At 34.2% G+C, this 19,630-nt stretch overlaps 1 protein-coding gene across 1 annotated transcript; it reads right to left on the reverse strand.

Annotated features, from left to right (window-relative positions):
• Window positions 1-698: 698 nt before the first annotated feature.
• LOC107637846 (uncharacterized) lies at window positions 699-4,375 on the reverse strand. Its single transcript, XM_088485855.1, has 2 exons — window positions 3,346-4,375; window positions 699-1,278 (listed from the first exon to the last, which is right to left on the reverse strand). The coding sequence occupies exons 1-2, from the start codon at window positions 3,855-3,857 to the stop codon at window positions 1,053-1,055; spliced, it is 738 nt and encodes a 245-aa protein (XP_088341981.1). The 5' UTR covers window positions 3,858-4,375; the 3' UTR covers window positions 699-1,052.
• Between the last annotated feature and the right edge of the window lie 15,255 nt (window positions 4,376-19,630).

Raw genomic sequence — 19,630 nt, forward strand, 5'->3', positions numbered from 1 at the left:
TTATTTTACATTTGGATAGACTTTCTAAAAAGAGTTTTTAAATATTAAAAATATATTTTACTTCTGTTTTTTTTTTAAAGTAAAGTATTATTAGCTTTTAGAAAAAGCAAATAATTTACTTTTTTTAATAAAAGTATTTTTTTTAAAAGACGTATCTAAATAAGTTTTAAATTGAATAAAAATACTTTATTTTTTTTAAAAATGACTTTTTTATTCAAAAAAAATCAATCCAAACTAGTATAATTAGAAGAATAAAATATTTTCGTTCTTTAAAATTTAAAAATCTTACGCCTAGTGAATTGTTATTGTAATTTTTTTTTGTGATCCACAAGAAACTTAAAAATACATGAAAAAGAAGTTTAGTGATTGAATTTTGCTTCGACTTTTCGTATGTACCTTCTAAATACTTATCTAAATGTTACTTAAAGTTCAAATCAAATACACCCAGCGTTGGCAAATAACTTAGATATATCTTTTGGAGTTATTTTGTAACCTACATAAACTTACAGGTATTGTTTTGGTAATTTATCATACTATTTTATTTTATTATGATTTTTTTTTTTAAATCTCAGTTATTGTGTAAAAGGGCAGCCTGAAGGCGCAAAGACACTAGTTCAGTCATTGTTCCCTGATGTTAACCTGGAAGCGCATACTTTAAGTAAACCACGAAAACAATCTATAACAACCACAAAAGTAGCTTTCACCAATATCATTTATAACCATGTACCAAAAACAGAACCAATAATTAAATTTATATAATGTACATTTGAATATACATTCTAGTACTTTGTCCAAAAATTAAATTGATCCTGAAAAGATGGAACAAGAAAGCCTTCTAAGGCTCTCACTACTAATTTAAGAAGAATTCACAACAGAAAATTCTTCATGGGAGGAAAAGATGTTATACACTGTCATCTTATTGATTCTTGTGTTGAATTTTCTTGTTTTCTTACAAACTTTTCATCCCTTCTCCATCTTTCTCTTGTCTGCTAAATTATTTCCTAAACTTTTTTAATTTACAATGAACTATGAATAAAAACCGCCTCAGGTATCTATGATGACGGCACATTGAAATGGAAAAGCCATGATATAACGAATGCGAAAACCATACAAGCAAGAAGAAAGTTTAGGAAGCGATGACCATGCCAAAATCTTCGAGCTTCTGCTGGAGTCGCATGTGTTGAAAGTGCAGCTATTGCAGCAGGGTTGTTCCCGTCACTAGAATGGTCAGTTGTGCCATGAACATTCCGTGCAACGTAATGACAAATTTCGCAGGTCCTACTCAAAAACACAAAAAATTAGAGAAGACATACAAATTTTTAAAGTGAAATGAAAAGTCCACCAAGGCAAACCACTACTATCACTGCAATTATTGCTGATACCCAGACCAAAATACAGTAACACTGATGCAATTCAAAGAGGTCTGCTTCTAATAATCCTTTTTTTTTTTTCAGTGTCTGCTTCTAATAATATGATAATCAGAATATCACAAAAAATATCTGATTTCAGCTTCTTTGTAGAAAAAATCTTCTTTTAGCTTTTTTAATTATAAAGAAGATTTGAGTTGTAAAGTCACTTTTTTCCGAAAACAAATCGGGGAAATTATGTATAACAACAACAATGAAGTCTTATCCCACTAGGTGGGTCGGCTACATAGATCAAATGATGCCATTGAACTCTGTATGTATCATGTTTATAGTACCAATGTTTACACGTAGATCTTCTTTGACTACCTCATGTATGGTCGGTCTTCTTGGGGAAAAACGTAGGGGAAAAAGAAGAAGGGAATAGGGTTAGTTTTACAGTTCTCAAACTCCAACATACTTTGCAATAAAAGAACTTGATCAAAATCTAACAAAGTTGATCATCATAACTTTCTATACTAAGTGTTCATGGCAGAAAGATATGACAACTAATCAGAATAATTCTCAATCTTATAGTAAATAGTTTATTAACACTAGTTAGCTCATCTTGCATCATCTTCTGTATACAAGAGAATAAATTACTTTCAAACAAACTAACAACTTTCTTTGCAAACCATGTTGCATTTTACCCCCCAAAACCAAGGAAAAGAAGACAGTATCATGAATTATATGCCACAGATTAAGGCATCAAATACATCCATTAAAAATGATTCTGAAATGGGATAGATTCATATTCTGTTCCATTAATGGATTTTAAATTAGCCATGGAAAAATATCGCACTTGGATGGATTTGCGTCTGAATCAGATATGACAATAAATCTTTTCTTACACAAATTGCTTTCCAATTTGACATTAAGGCATTGAAAACCACCAATCCATAGATAAAGTATGCCCTACCATGTATTCATAGAAAGTACAGAAAACTTAAAACTCAAAAAAACTTTGATTTAGAGTTCGAGAACTACAATTAAAATCAAGGATTGGCATGTGGCACTGAGAAAAGGGTTTTCAACTGTCATATTAATATATTATCTGCAAGTAAAACAACATGGAATATTTTACTTCATAAGATTGGAACAAGGATCTTGTCAATTTTTACTGATAATGTAGTAGTGCTCACAAGTCACAACAATTATGCAATACAAAAAGTTGATCATTATCAACCATCTTAAATGATCAGATAATTAGGACCAGTGGTTTATTGATTAAAATATTCTAAGGTGGCACATCACTAATCAACAAGCATCAAACTAAGATATTTAGATACAGGAATATGAGGCCACAAGGCACAAGGGTCAATTCTCCACTTTGAAAGAGATTAAAAACAATAAGAAAGAATATGAAGCTTCCTAAATTTCAGAAAAGGGACAAGAAAAAAATTCCAGTGGTGCTTTAGACATGTCAGCTTAATGAGTGTGGGACAGAGTTATGCTTTTACGTATGCCATTTCTCTTTTTCATCACATTCTTTAAAATATCTTAATCTTCTTCTGAACAACTTTCCCTTTGTTGAAGAAATCATAGAGAGACATAGCATGTTACCAATTTGTGTCTTTAAAACACTATAAAATATATGTTTCCAAGCACTTTTGTCATCATCATCTTCAGCTTTACACTCATCACTCAAGTTAAACAATCCACAACCCTAATCCTCTATGATTTCTTTTGGAAAAATAAAATCCCCTTCAAGAAGGAAACCATAGCTGTAAGTAATTGAGAATATTTGTCAGACTCAACACCAAGACATAGAACAAGTATACATATAGAGCAGTACCAAACAATCCAATTCTCAATTCCAGGAATCATAAATAAGAGGGTGTCCAAAACATCCACAGAATCAATCAAATTTAGCATTACAAAAACATAAAAAACCAAATTTTGCAGTTAAAAAGAGTGAAGTAAAATGGGATTTTATACTCACAAATTCCCCTTAATCTTGAACCATGTCTCAGCACATATTTTGTGAGCAGCAGCAAGATCATCTTTACAAGCACAACCCAATTCAATTGGAACACCAGACTCAGAACTATCACTCTCCAAACCCATGTGACAAATTCTACAATCCCTCTCCACTTTGTGATTATTATTATTATTATTAATAATATTATTATCCAAATGCACTTTGATTTCAGGAACCCCAGCTGCATTTCCCAGCTCCACAGAGAAATCAGAAGCAAAAGAAGCCCTCCCAGAATCATGAACAACAGCAGCAGCTTCAAGATCAGAGACACATGAGAAGCTGCAATCATCAAATGCTGAGCCACCATCACCATGTGTTGAATAGAAATGAGAGTGGCTTGAACCACCCTCTTCTGCATCAGATAAATACACGCTACCATCATCATCATCACTCCCAACACCTCCAACAACAGCATCATCTTCATGATTTCCTTGCTCTAAATCAATAACATGGGACATCTGCAATGTTGACATTTTTCTGACCCAGAAGAAAAATAAAAGAAAGAAAAACAACAATGTTTCTCCTTTTTTTCTCAGACGCTGGAAAGAAAAATATATGCAATGCCTCAAATTCTAGAACTTTGGGCTTTGTGTTCAACAAGAAATGTCCTTATGTCCATATATAAAATATATTTATAAATTTATAATATGCGCAAAAAGACAAAAACACACGAATAAAATGGGGGTTAAGGAGGTGAGAAACTAGATTAGGTGACAATTGCATTCAACCCCATTCGAGTAAAGTTCCTAAAGTTTAAGTTTTGGAAGAAGCTGAGGTAAATTGCATCAATTTCCTACTGAGTTAGAAAAAAATGGGATAAGGGTATATGAGAAAGTGAACGGGTGTGTTTGTGTGGCGAAACAGGGACAGAAAGTATTGGAATGGTTGAAGAAGAAGAAGAAGAAGAAGAAGAAGACAAGGACTGAAAGGCTGCAAGGGACACAAGACATACAAGACTAGAGAAAGAGAGAGCACACACCGGAAAAAGGTTGAGAAATATATATATATATATATAAAAGAGACTTTAATAGCAATTTAAAATATAGTTAAACTTAAGTTAAATTTTTTTATTATTTTATAATATATATTTTTTTTTACGAAGATAGAAAGACTCGAACCCACAATCTCTTTAGATGAGTATGGAGGGATTATGCCATTTGAGCTATAACTCATTAACTATTTTAAAACATCTTTTAATTTTATTACATTTTTAGTTTTTATTTTTAAAATAAAAAAAATATTACTAAATATTGAAAAAGTATAACTTTAATTTTGATTAAATTTTCAAATATTATCATAATTTCATAGTCTCTGTAAACACCAGAAAATGCATATATCGTGTGAAATTAAATTCGTACTAATCACCTAATTACCAATTTGGAAAATAATTATCTAATATATAAAATAAAATAATAAAAAATCAAAGCATTTAAATTATATATATAAAGTCTTAAGGTAAGTCATCACAAATAATAATACTAATAACAATAACAATAAAAATAATAAAATAAATAATAATAATAATAATAATAATAATAATAATAATAATAATAATAATAATAATAATAATAATAATAATATCTACACAATTAAATCAAATTTAATACCAATAATCTTTACATGTGATTTTTTTTTAAAAAATATCTATTAAATAATCCTAATTAAATTTTTTTTCGCCCAATGAAATTGTCAAATCCAAATAAAATTTTTGACGGTGATTTAAAATATAATTTTTTACAACATCATATCATGAGTTCACCAAAAAAAATTTAAACATTTTTCTCGTTATTAATTAATTAGGGTTAAGTACGATTTTGATCCCGAAGATATAGGTCAAAAATCTTATTTGTTTCCAATTTTTTTTTCATATAAAATTATCTCTAAGGTTTAATTTGGTTTTAAAATTGTCCTTTTAGAGAAAAATACCTTTCTTCCCTAATTTATCCCAATCCCTCATCTTCCCCATTCACTGCAACAAAAAGAGAGAAGAGAGACAGAGACGTTGGCGGCAGCAACATGGAAGAGCAAAAATGCATGCGGCAACGACGCTGGCGAAAATACACACTGGCGATAGCCATCCGAACGAGAAGAGACTGATGCACCACTATTTTGTGGTACATTTTGTGCTTAATTTAGGTGGATTTCATCCATTATTCCAACATTTATTCAATGAAATAGCATGATTTTATAAATTCTCCTTAATTTGTGCTTAAGTGTGAAAACATGCTTTTTAGGCCCTTAATTGGTTAATTTTAATTCACCTTTGATTCCACTAGATGCCTTGATGTGTGTGCTAGTGATTTCAGGATTGAAAAGGTTAGGAATAGATCAAAGGAGTGAAGAGAAAAGCATGCAAGTGGAGAAATCATGGAAAATCAAGGATTTGGGATGCACTCATCGACGCGCACGCGCAGCAGACGCGCACGCGTGGAATGTGAAGTCGCACGGCGACGCGTACGCGTACATGACGCGTACGCGTGGATAGCGAATTGCCAAGCAGCGCATACGCATAACCCATGCATACGCGTCGATGCTCGCACGTGACCTCATTAAAGTGAAAACGCTGGGGGCGATTTCTGGGCTGCCTAAGCCCAAATCCAACTCAATTCTATGCCTATTATATGCAGAAATCAAAAGGAGATCAAGGAGTTTTTGGAGTTTTAGTTCTAGTTTAGAGAAGTCATAGTTTAGTTGAGAGTTGGTTTTTAGAGAGAGAAGCTCTCTCTTCTCTCTAGAATTTGGTTAGATCTAGATTATGATTTCTTAGATCTAGGTTTAATTCATGCTTTGATTTACTTTTCCTCTTCAATTCCTTGTTCTTCTACCTTCTCTTTCTTAGTTTAGCATTTCAATTCTTGTAATTCTTTACTTTTATGTTGATGCACTATTGTTTCTTCTATTTTCTTTTAATACAATTCATATTTTGATTTTCTTTATTCTTGATTTGATCTATTGTTGTTAATTCCTTGCAATTAGTAGTTGTAGATTTATATTTCTTGCAATTTGATTTTACTTTCTTTTTGTGCCTTCCAAGTGTTTGATAAAATACTTGGAAGGATGTTAGAATAGAATTTTCTCCTCTTGGCTTTGGTTGAGTAATTGGAGATTCTTGAGTTATCGAACTCCTTTGTTGATTGATAATTGAAAGTTGCTAGTTGATTTGAATTTCACTAACTCTAGTCTTTCCTCAAGAGTTGACTAGGACTTGAGGAATCAAGTTGATTTATCCACTTGACTTTCCTTCATAGCTAGAGGTTGACTAAATGGGAGCAATAGACAATTGATGTCACAATTGAGGAAGATAATGAGGATAGGACTTCTAGTTCTCATACCTTGCCAAGAGCTTTCTTAGCTATTAGTTTACTTCTTTTGCATTTATTTTCCTTGTCTCTTATTCCAAAACCCCAAAGATATAGAACTCATAACCAATAGCAAGAACACTTCCCTGCAATTTCTTTGAGAGACGACCCGAGGTTTAAATACTTCGGTTATTATTTTTAGGGGTTTGTTACTTGTGACATGTTACTTGTGACAACCAAATTTTTGTATGAGAGGATTCTTTGTTGGTTTAGAAACTATACTTGCAATGAAACGCATGCGACAACGACGTCGGAGGGCAGACACGCAGACAGTAGCGACGCGGACAGAAAAAGACGCAGGCAGCAACAACTCGAGCGGGCACAGGCACTTGTGGCAGTAACGCGAGCAGGCACAGGCACTCGTGGTGGTCTGAGTCGTCCTCTTCTCATCACAATGGTCACCCCTCATTCGTGCTCCCTCAAGCTCTGTTCTTCAGCCTCTCTTCAGATAATTTTCTGAGTATCTGGTGATGATTTTTGTTGTTACTTGTTGCTGATTTTTCTTTTTCATTCTCTGTTAGTTTTTAATTCTTGTTGTTGCTGATTCTCTTCGTTCATCCCTCTCCTTTTCTGGTTCGGTCTCTGAAAAATTGTGACATTTGTGTGAAAAATTAGTGTTGCTGAGTGTAAAATCCCGATAAATACTGAATAATTAATTTATAAATTAACTATAAACAAAACGATTATGAATTTAATATTTATAATTTGGAGAATTACCAAAGAGAATTTAATTTAAAACACAAACTCAAGTACTTATCTTAAAGATTTTGGCCTTAAGTGTGGCCAAACGGGAAAAACTCAAAACGGGCCCATGTTGGGCCCAAGCCCACACATATATAAGATCATAACTTAGTGATTTCAGCACTCATTCTCCCTTTTTTTTAGAGAGCCACGGACAAAGAGAAGAAAGTGGAGAGAACTTGCCCTAAATAGTAAATACTATTTATTACCACCTTCAATCCTACATACCTTTCAATCCGTAGCTCTGATTGACGAGCCGTTTACGGCCACGCGTTCCTCTCTGATCCCCCTTGTAACACCCTTACTATCATAATATCACGCTTCTGGCTATGCCACTCTAATAACTTGGATCTTACGATGACTCTAAACATATTTAATACTAAAATAGGAGCCTGTTTAAAACTTAAAACTGCATAACCTTTCAAAAACACTTTTTTGTGAAAACATATATATATATATATATATATACAGACTAGATACAATACTTTAGAATTATATATATGCATAACAATAACTTACAAACATACATATCACAAATTCCTATCCCTCTTACAAAATTGGTAAAGATAAAGGCAAGGGAAAAATAATAATAACTAAGATAATACAAAAATTTTGAATAAACAGAAAATGAAATAAACTGTTTCGAATTTCGTCACTCATATCCTGAAAAAGAAAAACCTGTTGGGGAGTGAGAACATCGTTCTCGTTGGTTCTCACTATAGGGTTACAGAATTGTTATAATAAGATATGTAAAATAAAACTTTTTTTAAGTACATTGATAATTGCTCGTCTTATGTATCTTTTCAAAAACCAAAGGTTCACATTCAAAATCCAAAAATCCGTTTTAAAGAGAACTCGGTTAATTCCTCAAAATCAAAAACCTTTTTTTCTTTCTTGTAAAATCTTAAAAGTTTTTCCTAGACAGTATGAATGACCAACCTGTTCCAAATATAGGTTCATTAAGTCTATGCTGAACTAGTTTGATTTTTCATACCTTACTAGACCATAAACATAAAGGAAGTTACCTAAGTTGTATAAATGATCATTCTGTTCCAAGCAAAGGTTCATTAAGTCTATGCTAAACCAGTCAGATATTTTATACAAAACTAGACCTCAAACACATACCAGCCACGGCCTCAAGCCCATCACATCATCAAACATGACCCCCAACCCAAACAACTCAATCATCAACCAATCACCAAAATCCAAACAATTTCAGTCACAAACACAAGTAAAGAGGTTCAATCACAATCAAAGCAATTACATCAAGTATAGCAATTAGCAGTTAAATATAATTATTCACATAGGCAAACCAATTACAATATGCACACTCAAACAATGTCACATAGATGCATATGATGAATGTCTATCCTACTGGCTCTGATGTCACATTGTCGGTTCAACTGCCAACCCAACACATTCCCATGGGAATGTCGCCTTTCGGTCACGAATATAAATGGGATCCCCCACGGATATAGTGTCGGACACACTCTTGTGATCCGAAAGGATGTGAGCAGGATACTCTACCTCTAACCTCACATCTACACGTAAGCGGGATTAACCACCGTCCTTACACCGGCGCTGCGACATCAACAAGCGGGATTACCACCGTCCTTGTAGGCGAAAGCGACTTATCAACAATCTCTATAATATCCACAATCAATCAGGCTTAAAATCTTATTTCAAAAAAATCATTCTTGTCCCATTTACTTTCAATAACAAACATATTCATGGACCATTTTTTCTCAATTCAATTCCCTTTCAAAATAGAGCCACTTCCCACAACATCTTTCCAAAACTCTCAAACGACTTCAAAACCAAGCCAATTTAAAATCTCTTCTAAAAAACTCAAAATCATTCATTCTAAATCAGGATTTAGTCATAAAATTTCTTAGCAGAATCTCAAGACTTTAGGGGAGAATAACCTAACTCATTTTCTTAAATTCATTGAAAACTTCTATAACCTTAACTTCTTGATTTGAATAAAGAAAATAGAATTTAAACCAAAATCAAGTCATGTATCCAAATATTCCGAACCAATTTGAAAACCAACTTACTTAAACCAAAATCAAATCATTTAAACTGAAAACCAATTTCAATTTCATTCTTAAATCTGAAGTGTTTCCAAAGGCTCGGAAATTGTTTTAATTTTGCTAAATCAAAATTTCAAAGAATACTTCAAACTTTTCCTAAAAATTTGTAAGGTGAAATTAGTCAATCGAAATTTAAGTTTCTTTTAAATCCACTAAAACTCCTCCAAATCTGCTTACTTAAACAAATTCCAAAACCTAAGTATTTTCATCTTTAAATCGACTTTAATACATAATTCTTTTCTTAAATAAATCACATTCTAAATATAATAATTTTCTTAATAAAATAAGTTCAAACGTAATTTATTTATCAATAATTTAATTCAAAGCATAATTCATTATTTTCAAAATAACGTTTCAAATAAAACCTCAGATTTTATAGAAATTTCGGCAGCACCTCCCCTAAAACTTAGACTTTACCACCCTTTTCAGGTCCCAACCAAGCCAATCCCCATTCCTTTCCAAGAGGTTCAAGACCAAATCAGTTTCCAATAAAACAAAATTCAGACTTTCAAATATTAAAAATTATTTCAAATCAACCTAATCAGAAATCTCCAACTTTACAAAATCAGACAATATTTCAATTAAACAGACAACCATATTCATCCTAGACAAATTAGACAATTCATAAGACTTACATAATCACCAGAAATGTATTTTGCACATCATATCAATTTATAACAATTCCAATTTAAAATAAATTAGTTTTTAGAAAAAGCCCCTACGTCAACAAGCCAAAATCATAAACCAAACACGTCAACGGAACTCTTTTCTCTCAGCCCGAAACCAACGGCAACTAAAACTTCAGTCCCTGATCACTTTCGCAGCAATCACAATAACTTAAAAGCGACATGTAACACCTCAGAGTTTATAACCAAACATAACAGAATACTAACGTAGGAGTTTTTGAAACATAAACACTTACTATAATAAGAAAACAAAACAGCAGCGGTCACAGAACTAGTTTGGCGGTAGGCCCGGCAGCCATCCCAAGTGACAGTGGCGACCAAAACTCTGGCGATGGCGACTAAGACAGACACGCAGAGACGATAAGGTTCCCGAAAACTCAAAAGAACGTAAACCAAACTCAAAACCCTTGCCGGAGGTGGGTTTTAGTGGTGGTAGAGGCTCGGCCTGAAGCTTCGGTAGTGGCGAATCTGGCGGCGGTTCGGACGAAGACGGCGCAGATGACACAAACAGCGACTGGGCGCGGCGGCTGGACTAGTTGCGGCCCTCCCTTCCTAGCGAACATCTCTCCTCTGCTTCACTCATGGACGATGGCGATGTTGGCTCCCCTCGGAGAGAACGATAGCGCGGACAGTTGCAGCAACGACGACGAGCTTCACGGCGAGGGTGACGGCGATGACAGGGACCCCGCGAAGATGACGATAGACGCGAGGCAGCGGCAGTTCACGTGGATGGCACAAGCTCCTCCCTCCTTCCTCCTCCATAGGCGCTCTCCTTCTCTCTTGGATCTCCTCTGTTCCTCTGTCAACAGCGGCAGCGACGGTGGCAGTGACACCTACTGCGCCGCCTCCCTCTTCTTCCCCATTCTCCCTTTCCTGCGGCTCCCCTCTCCTCTCTTCCCTTTCTTTCCTTCTTTCTTTCTTTTCTATTTTAGAGTGTGTGGGTGCGTTGTGTGTGTGCTGTGTGAGTGTGGGTGGGTGAGAGAGATGACTGGATTAGGGTTAGGTCAATTTAGGATTTCAATTTGAGGATTTTAGGTATAATTAGTGTAAGATAATTTTAATAAAATTGGGGCATAGAATATTAATTTGAAATCTAAATTAAATCTCTAAAAATTACTTTAAAATATTATTTGTTGTATTAAAATACTAATTGATTCTCAATCAATTACTCTAATTGAAACGTAATATAATTAATTTTTTATCCTTAAAATTTAAAATATTAAATTATATAAAAATAAATTATTTAAATCAATTCAATATAAAATTTTTATTAATTCCTAACTACCAACTTTAAAATTTAAATAGAAAAAATAATTCAATAATTATAAAATTTGATAAAATTCTAATTTAAATAGCCAAACATCATTATTTTTAATTTTTAAGACTTTAAATTATAAATAGGAAAATAATCCATAATTATAGAGTTTGGATAAAAATCTTAACAAATTTTAAATCTAATTAATCAAAAATGCCTTTAATTATTTTCAATAAAATAATTTCTGAAATTAAAACTGTAAATAAATATATAATTTAAAATTAGTTCATAATAAGACTTTTCAAAAGTTTTGGGTTTTATACCTCTTCAATTCTATCTAAGTATTGTGGTAAGAAACTTTGAAATTCTTGTTCAGTTTTTCATTCTCTTCGGTTTCGCATTTTTGGAGTATGTGTGAGTTGAAATCTTGCGATTTTGGTTATTTAGGGGTACACTAACATAAATTCCAAGTGAGTTCCATCTCAATTTCGAGTGGATTAAGATAAGAAAGCGTAATTCCTTCATTATTCCTAATTTTAAGTAAGAACTTTAGTATGAATGTTGAAATAGTTGTTGTGATTAGATGCAATAAAGCTTGTTTGGATTGAATTTGAGGTGAAACAAAACTAGCTTGGTGCAATTTGGTGCGGGATTGAATTCAAGGATCACTTTGGTGTGAATATTTGGTGGAGCTTGGATCGGTAGATGTTGGAATTGTTGGAGAAGAATTTTTCCAAGGTTGAGACTGCCATCAACAAAGGTACGGGTTTTAATTTCGGATAGACATTGTGTAACACTATGTGCCTAGGTTAATTATCCTAGGTTAGCATTGAATGTTATGTGTGTTGATGATGAATTGTGTTTTTGTATGATTATGTGAATTGGGTGTTTAGTGAGTGCTATATGATGGTGAGATAGAAATTGGATATGAATATTATGGTATAGTTGTTATTATATTGGTTGTTGTAAAATTGGCCGAAGGCCGTGATAGGGTGAGATATCCCCTATGAGATAAGCTATAGTAAGTTGTAAAATTTCCATGTTGAGATTGATTATGGAATGATATGGTTTGGTTGAGCAATTACGTTGTTGATATTGGTTTCTTGATGAAACCTTGAAAAGTTGGTAGTTGTGTTGGAACTTGTTTGATTAGGTGTTGAATGGATAGAACTTGATAAATGAATGTTGAGATGCTTACAAATGGTTTGGAATGAGAATTGGTAAAAACTTGACAATTGGGTAATTTTGGTAAAAATAGAATTTTAACCAACTTTGACGGGTCATAACTTGGCGCTCGGAGTTTGGTGTTGGATGAAATTTATATTCAATTAAAATTGGGAAAGAGAACTTTAAAAATATCTGAGAATGGGTGAAAAATGAATTCTATAGAAAAAGTTATGCATGTTTGAAATTTGGTGTCAAAAAATTAAATTCTGCAGATTTTGTAGAAAGCTGGGGCCATGCATAATTGAAATCATGCATACGCACGATCCATGCGTACGCATGACACCCTATTTTTTAGAAATGATGATTTTGGATTGTTTAGCCTTCCCAGTCTATTTATAATTAGGGATGGCAACGGGTCCCTATGGGGGCGGGGACATGCCCCCTGTCCCCCGCCCCCGTCACCACAATCCGCCCCCGTCCTTGCCCTGTCCCCGCCATGGATAACTGGGACCCTGTATCTGCCGGAGACATGGATATCCACGGATATTCGCAAATTTTACAAATTGACAATCTCAAACACAAAAGCTTAACAATTTCAAGCACAGAACATTAACAATTGAACAAATCCTAAATTTCCAAATAAAAATTCAACAATTTCCCAAACAAAAATAAAACTCAGAAGATTAACAATTTCAAATAATTTCAAATACAGAAAATTAGCAATTGAAAAAATCTTGAATTCCCAAATTAAAATTCAACAACAATTGTAGAAATAAAGATACAAACATAGAAGATAAACAATTTGAAATATTGGACAAACCCTAAACCCCAAATGTTAAAAAAAACTCAAAAGAAATTAATCAGAGAGAGAGACTTATTGAAGAGGCGATGATGAGGCTTCAGGAGGCAGCGATGATGAGCGGCGAAGAGGCTGTTGGAGGCAATGACGAGTGTACTGATGGCGGTGACAATTCTGCTTGAGGAGGCAGCGACGAGGAAGACCGATTAGGAGGCTGCAATGATGATGAACGAGCAAGGAGCAGGAGGCGGCGATGATGAGGCGGTGATTATGAGACGGTGGTGATTTGTGATGTGAATGAAGGAAGGAGGTAGTGACCAACGATGAGGCTTGTAAGCAGTGGAGAACCTTGGGGTGGTTGGCGAGGTGACAAGGTAGAAGAAAGATGGCAGTGACGGTGTTGTTGGAGAAGAGAAGCAGTAGCTGAAGGCAGAGGAAGAAGGACGTGGCTAAGTTAAGGTGAGGCTACTGGGTGAAGGAGAGAGTCTGAGAGTGAATATGAAGTGAGAGCGTGAGCCTGCTAGGGTAACATTAGGGTTTTTAACTTAATGTGTGTGTATATATATATATATATATATATAGGCATTTATGTAATTTTATATTTGTGGGTATTATACGGGTACCCACGGGGCGGGTACCTCTTCCCCTACCCCCGCCCCATTTAATAGACGGGTACCCGTCCCCGCTACCCGCGGGGAAAAAACGCTTCTCATATATGCTCCCCGACGGGTAAATCCCCGCGGATACCCGCCCTGCCGGGAAAAATTGCCATCCCTATTTATAACCCCCTCCAACTTCCATATAAAGACGAATAACAAATTAATGAGCTTTGAATTTACTAGTAGGGGATATAATGAATTTAACTAAATTATTTCCAAATTAAACACTTAGTTAACCGAAAAAAATATTGCGGAGATGGTGGTTTTGTCCGGCCCGTGGCGAGGACGGGGGTTCCATCTCGCTCACATGTTAAAGAATGGGGAAAACTGATGCATGATTGGGGGTTTACGAAATTCAAATTGATGAAATGGATAACAGATTGTGGGTTAATGAGTTGAATACTTATAAGATTACTTAAGAACACTAATAACAATTGATTATGGCCTGAATGGCTGGATTGTCAAGTTCTGGGTATATCTCGCTTGTATATTGATTGGATATCTGTTAGTGGCGAGGTCTGGGTGTTATCCACCTTGCGTACTGATTTGATTTTTGCTTTGACACTTGCATCGAACAAGGTCAGAGGTCTCATCCCGCTTGTTTTGCGGTTGCGATGTAGTTGTGGGGACGGAGGTTTTATCTCGCTCGCAGTGAGGACGGTGGTTTTATCCCGCTCACAAGTTAGTGGAATTGAAATAATTGATAAATAATTGGTGCTAATAAATCTAATAACTTGTGAATTTGATTAAAGACTATGAATATGATTGATTTTCTGGGTAAGACGCAAGGGTTGTGACTTTGTCCCACTTACTCTGGGTCAATATTTGAGGCACTTGGGTAAGATGCAAGGGTTCTGGCTCCGGGTTAAGTAGTTAAACACTTGCCTGGGTAAGACGCAAGGGTTGTGACTTTGTTTCCCTTGCTCTGAGTAAAGGTTTGAGGCACTTGGGTAAGACGCAAGGGTTGTGGCTTTGTCCCACTTGCTCCAGATAAAGGTTTGAGGCACCTGGGTATGATGCAAGGGTTGAGATTTGTCCCACTTGCTCTGGATAAATGTTTGAAGCACCTGGGTATGATGCAAGGGTTGTGGTTTGTCTCACTTGCTCCGAGTTTAGATTTGTAAACTCCCGCTTGGGTAAGATGCAAAGGTTGTGGTTTGTCTCACTTGCTCTGGGTTAAGCAGGTAAGAGGCAAGGGTTGCAGTTTCGTCCCACTTGCTCCGTGTTGTGGTGTTTTATATCCGGGTTAGCTACTGAATATGTCGGGTTCTGGCAGTTTAATCGACACGTGAGCTCATTACTAGTAGGACAGGCATGCATCATCTGCATCTATGTGAAATTACTTAAGTGTGCATACTGTATTTGGTTTGTCTATGTGATTATTTCTGTTGAACTATTATTTGCCCTACTTACTATAATTGCTTCTGACTGTGCTTGAATCTCATTACTTGTGTTTGTTTCTATTGAATATTTACTAAATTCAACATTGAAATTTTATGGTATTAATCTGAAAAGAGAAAGGCTGAGAGGAGCGAAATTACTAAATACTAAATTACTAAGATTTCTATAACCATTGTGATATGGAAAGAACTAATGACTTGTATTGAGAAAAATTGAGAATCTGATATTTCTATATAGCTGAGACTTAGTCAAATTTTTCCTGTTTGGTTTAGCAAAATCCTAGGCTTGAACCTTGTGCTGATTGGAGTTTAGGATGGCTTAGCGGGTTCATAATTTTTTACATAGTCTCTATTCGGAATTATTACCCTACTGAAAATCTTCGGGTTCTCACCCGTTGTCGGATTTTGTTATTTTTCAGATGCAGGACGTAATGTACCTCGTTGAGCGTACCAGACTCTCTTTGGAAAGTGAATAATTTTATTTTATATTTAGTGTATTTACATTCTCCACTTTTAAATACATAATTGTATATCTCTTTTAGAAGTTGATTTATGAAAAAACATTTTATATTTTTTATACTTTTGGGTTGTACTATATTTTCTAGCCGGCTTTGTCTTCGCACGTCGAGACTGATATTTGCTATGTATCTCCTTTTGGTTCGTGTGTGTGTGTCTTTATTTTTTGTATATCGACGCTTCATATCTTCAACGTTTTTGAGTGTGATACGATTAGTTATTCTGTCATTTTCTTTTTCACAGGCTTCTAGATATATAATTATTCTTCAAATACTATGTACGTACTTTTAAGTTTTAGTTGTCGTATACCTCGCTACCTCTAACTTACGATTGCAGCGTAAGACTTTGTGTGGTAGGGTGTTATACTGATTCTTGGAGTATATGTGAAAAATTGTAAAAATTGGTGTTACTATGTGTGAGAATTTGGTAATCCTTCAATAATGATATATCTTAGAGAGTGAGAGTCAATGTATGTAAATTGGGAAAAGGTAATTTTATCCGAGTAAAGAAATGACGATTTTAAAACTAAATTAAATTTGAGACAATTTTATATATAAAAAAAATTGGAAACCAAAATTAATTACTATTACTAATATATTGTTTCACGTGTATAATGTATATTACTATACATTTTTCATTAAATTAATAAAAAACAATTAAATGGACAATCATATTATATATATTTTGAGCATGGAAGATTAAAAAAAATAGCATCTGTATTTTAGAATTGAAAAAGAGTAAATTATATATTGAGTTGCAACAATCATTTAAGAAAATCAATTTAATTGGTATACAATATATATATATATATAATTAAATTGATTCATCATTGTTTTCTTGCTTCTGCCTTCTTTTATTTATTTATTTCTTAAATAATGTATTTCTACTCCTTTCCTTTTTCACTTTATTTTTCATATTAGATTGATAATGCTATTTTAAATTATAGACAGCTGGAATATTAATCTCAAATTTAGCATTATTTAATTTAAGATACGAAAATTTGACTTTTCAATTTTTGAAACGTACAAAAATTAGACTTTTCGATTTCTGCTTCAAAAAAAATTAAAAAATTTGAGATACAGAAAATTAAATCCAGTAATTTCTGTACTTTTTACAATTTTAAAAAACACTCAAATTACCATATTAAAATATATTATCTATCTTACATTCACTAAAAAGAATTAGCCCACTTTCTCTCTCTTTATGAATAAATTTTATTTTACTTCATTTTTGCTCATAACTAATTATTCATCTTCAATTTTGTCTTACTTGAGTCGAGTAAATTGTCATAATGGTCTCTAAGATTCATGCTATTACAATTTGGTTCTCGAGATGCCAATTGTAACTCCCTACCACACAAAGTCTTATGCTTAAGTCATAAAGTTGAGGTGGCAAGATATTATGACCTCTAAAAGTAAAAATATATATAATAATAGTTGAAAGGAATTTTAACTAGAAGCCTGTAAAGAAGAGTTAAGCAAGGCGTTAAACAGAAAATTGCATCACTCGCGTAAGCGACAAATATGAGAGAAGAATTCCAAAGATACATATAGCAATGCTTCTGACTCGGCTCGCGAAGCTAGAACCGGCCAAAGCAAATATACACATATACATATAGGAGGGACAAAAACATAAAATATACATAATAGAGATATAATAGTATCTATATGTACAACTTAACCAAAATATAAATCCAAAGGACTAGGATCCTTCGCTGACAGAAGCTCCCAGAATGCTTCAACGAGGTGCATCTCGACCTGCATCTGAAAACCACAACATATGTATGGGATGAGAACCAGAAGTTCTCAGTATGGTAATGGTGCCCACACAACTAACATATAAGGTCCCAGAAAAGTCAAAGGCGATCCTAGAACTTCTGACAACAGATTATAAAACTTAAAGATTTAAAACGGAAACCATAAACAAGGTGGTTCTCTAAGGTTCTTCAATTTAACTAAACTCTAACTAAAACTCTTGACTGTTTCACCTTTCTCCATAATCCTCCAAATACCAGTAGAACTACACAGACAAACAAAACAGACAAAGCAAACACAAGTAGAGTACAGATACGACAGGTAGTAATTATAGCAGGTAAGCATAGATTATCAATTAGGCAATCCCAAGAAATGCAAACTCAAACAAAACAAACAAATGCATATAATGAATGCCTGCCCTATGGCTGATGATATCATCTGTTGGTTATATAGCCAATCCAACATGTCCTGGTAGCTAACCATGGACTGAAACACCCATTGCGGAGCAAGTGGATTTGAGCTACAACCCCCTTGCTACTACCCGCTTAACCCAAAACCAATAGAATAGCCACTACTGCGGCTACTACCCAGGCGGGTGTTTAAAAGCTCAACCTGGAGCAAGCAGGATGAACCACAATCCTTGCTACTGCCCAGCCGTCACAAACATTGACTTGAACTAAGAGGAACGAACCACAATCCTTGCTACTACCTAGGTATCTCATTCAAGAATTCATTCAATCTGAAGTCAAACATTAAGTATAATTCATAATCATTTTATCATTAATCATTCTCATTTATCATGTTCATTCAAAATTTTATAATTAACTCAGTTTTTCATAATTTTTCTTTCTCATCTCATACCCAGAGCAAGTGGACAATGACACTGCCTACTACGCGGTCACATATATCTCTTTAAATTACAAATCCTCATTACTCTTATCTTCCTCATCAAATCAAGCATCCTCTTCCTCAACTCCTTCGACACCAATTTTATCTTCTCCCACTCACTAACCCTTACTCCATAACCCAAAACCTAACTAATAGACCTTAAACAGAGTTTCTAGTTTTCCTACAACTTCGAAAATTCAGTTTTTACACATAACTTCTGACGTCCATAACTTCCTCTACAAAATTTTGTTTTTCACAAAGTTTATACCATCTTAAAGATTTTAAAACTATCTTTAATTTGAATCAAAATTCACTCAAATTCAATATCCGAGGCTCAGGTTATGGACCGCCGAAGATCATTAAAAATCTGCTTTTACCAAAAGAGTTCAAAACTTTTATTTTTCAAATTCTCATTTTCAAACCAAATTTCACAACCCAAAACAACATTAAATACACTTAAAATAATTCCATAACCATTTCCTTCACTCCACAATACTTCAACACTCAATTTTATCAACTCTAACCCACACAATCATAACCAAAGCAACAATACTCATAAATCATACATATAACATCATCATCATTTACAATCAAACTCAAACCTCATCATTACTCAATAATTCAGCAACACATTCACATATTAAACTCCACAGTTTTACCAGTTCACTAAACATTAACAAGTCATCCTGGTTCAACCTAACCTACGGTCAACTAGCCTAAGTTTTCACAAGACATTATATTTTAGTTACGAGAAACCGAAATTATACCTTGGTCGATTCCTCCCTAATGCTCGGAACACCTTAATTATCCACCGTTCCCTAAGCACCAAAGTTCCAACTCCTCACCAATTGAATTTTCAACTCCCAGGATTCAATTCCAAGTTTCCAATATCCACCAATTTAACTCCAATTCAACAAGATATACGATCT

The sequence above is a fragment of the Arachis ipaensis genome, chromosome B4 (assembly GCF_059453495.1).
Source record: "Arachis ipaensis isolate K30076 ecotype BB chromosome B4, ASM5945349v1, whole genome shotgun sequence".
Classification (NCBI taxonomy): Eukaryota; Viridiplantae; Streptophyta; class Magnoliopsida; order Fabales; family Fabaceae; genus Arachis; species Arachis ipaensis.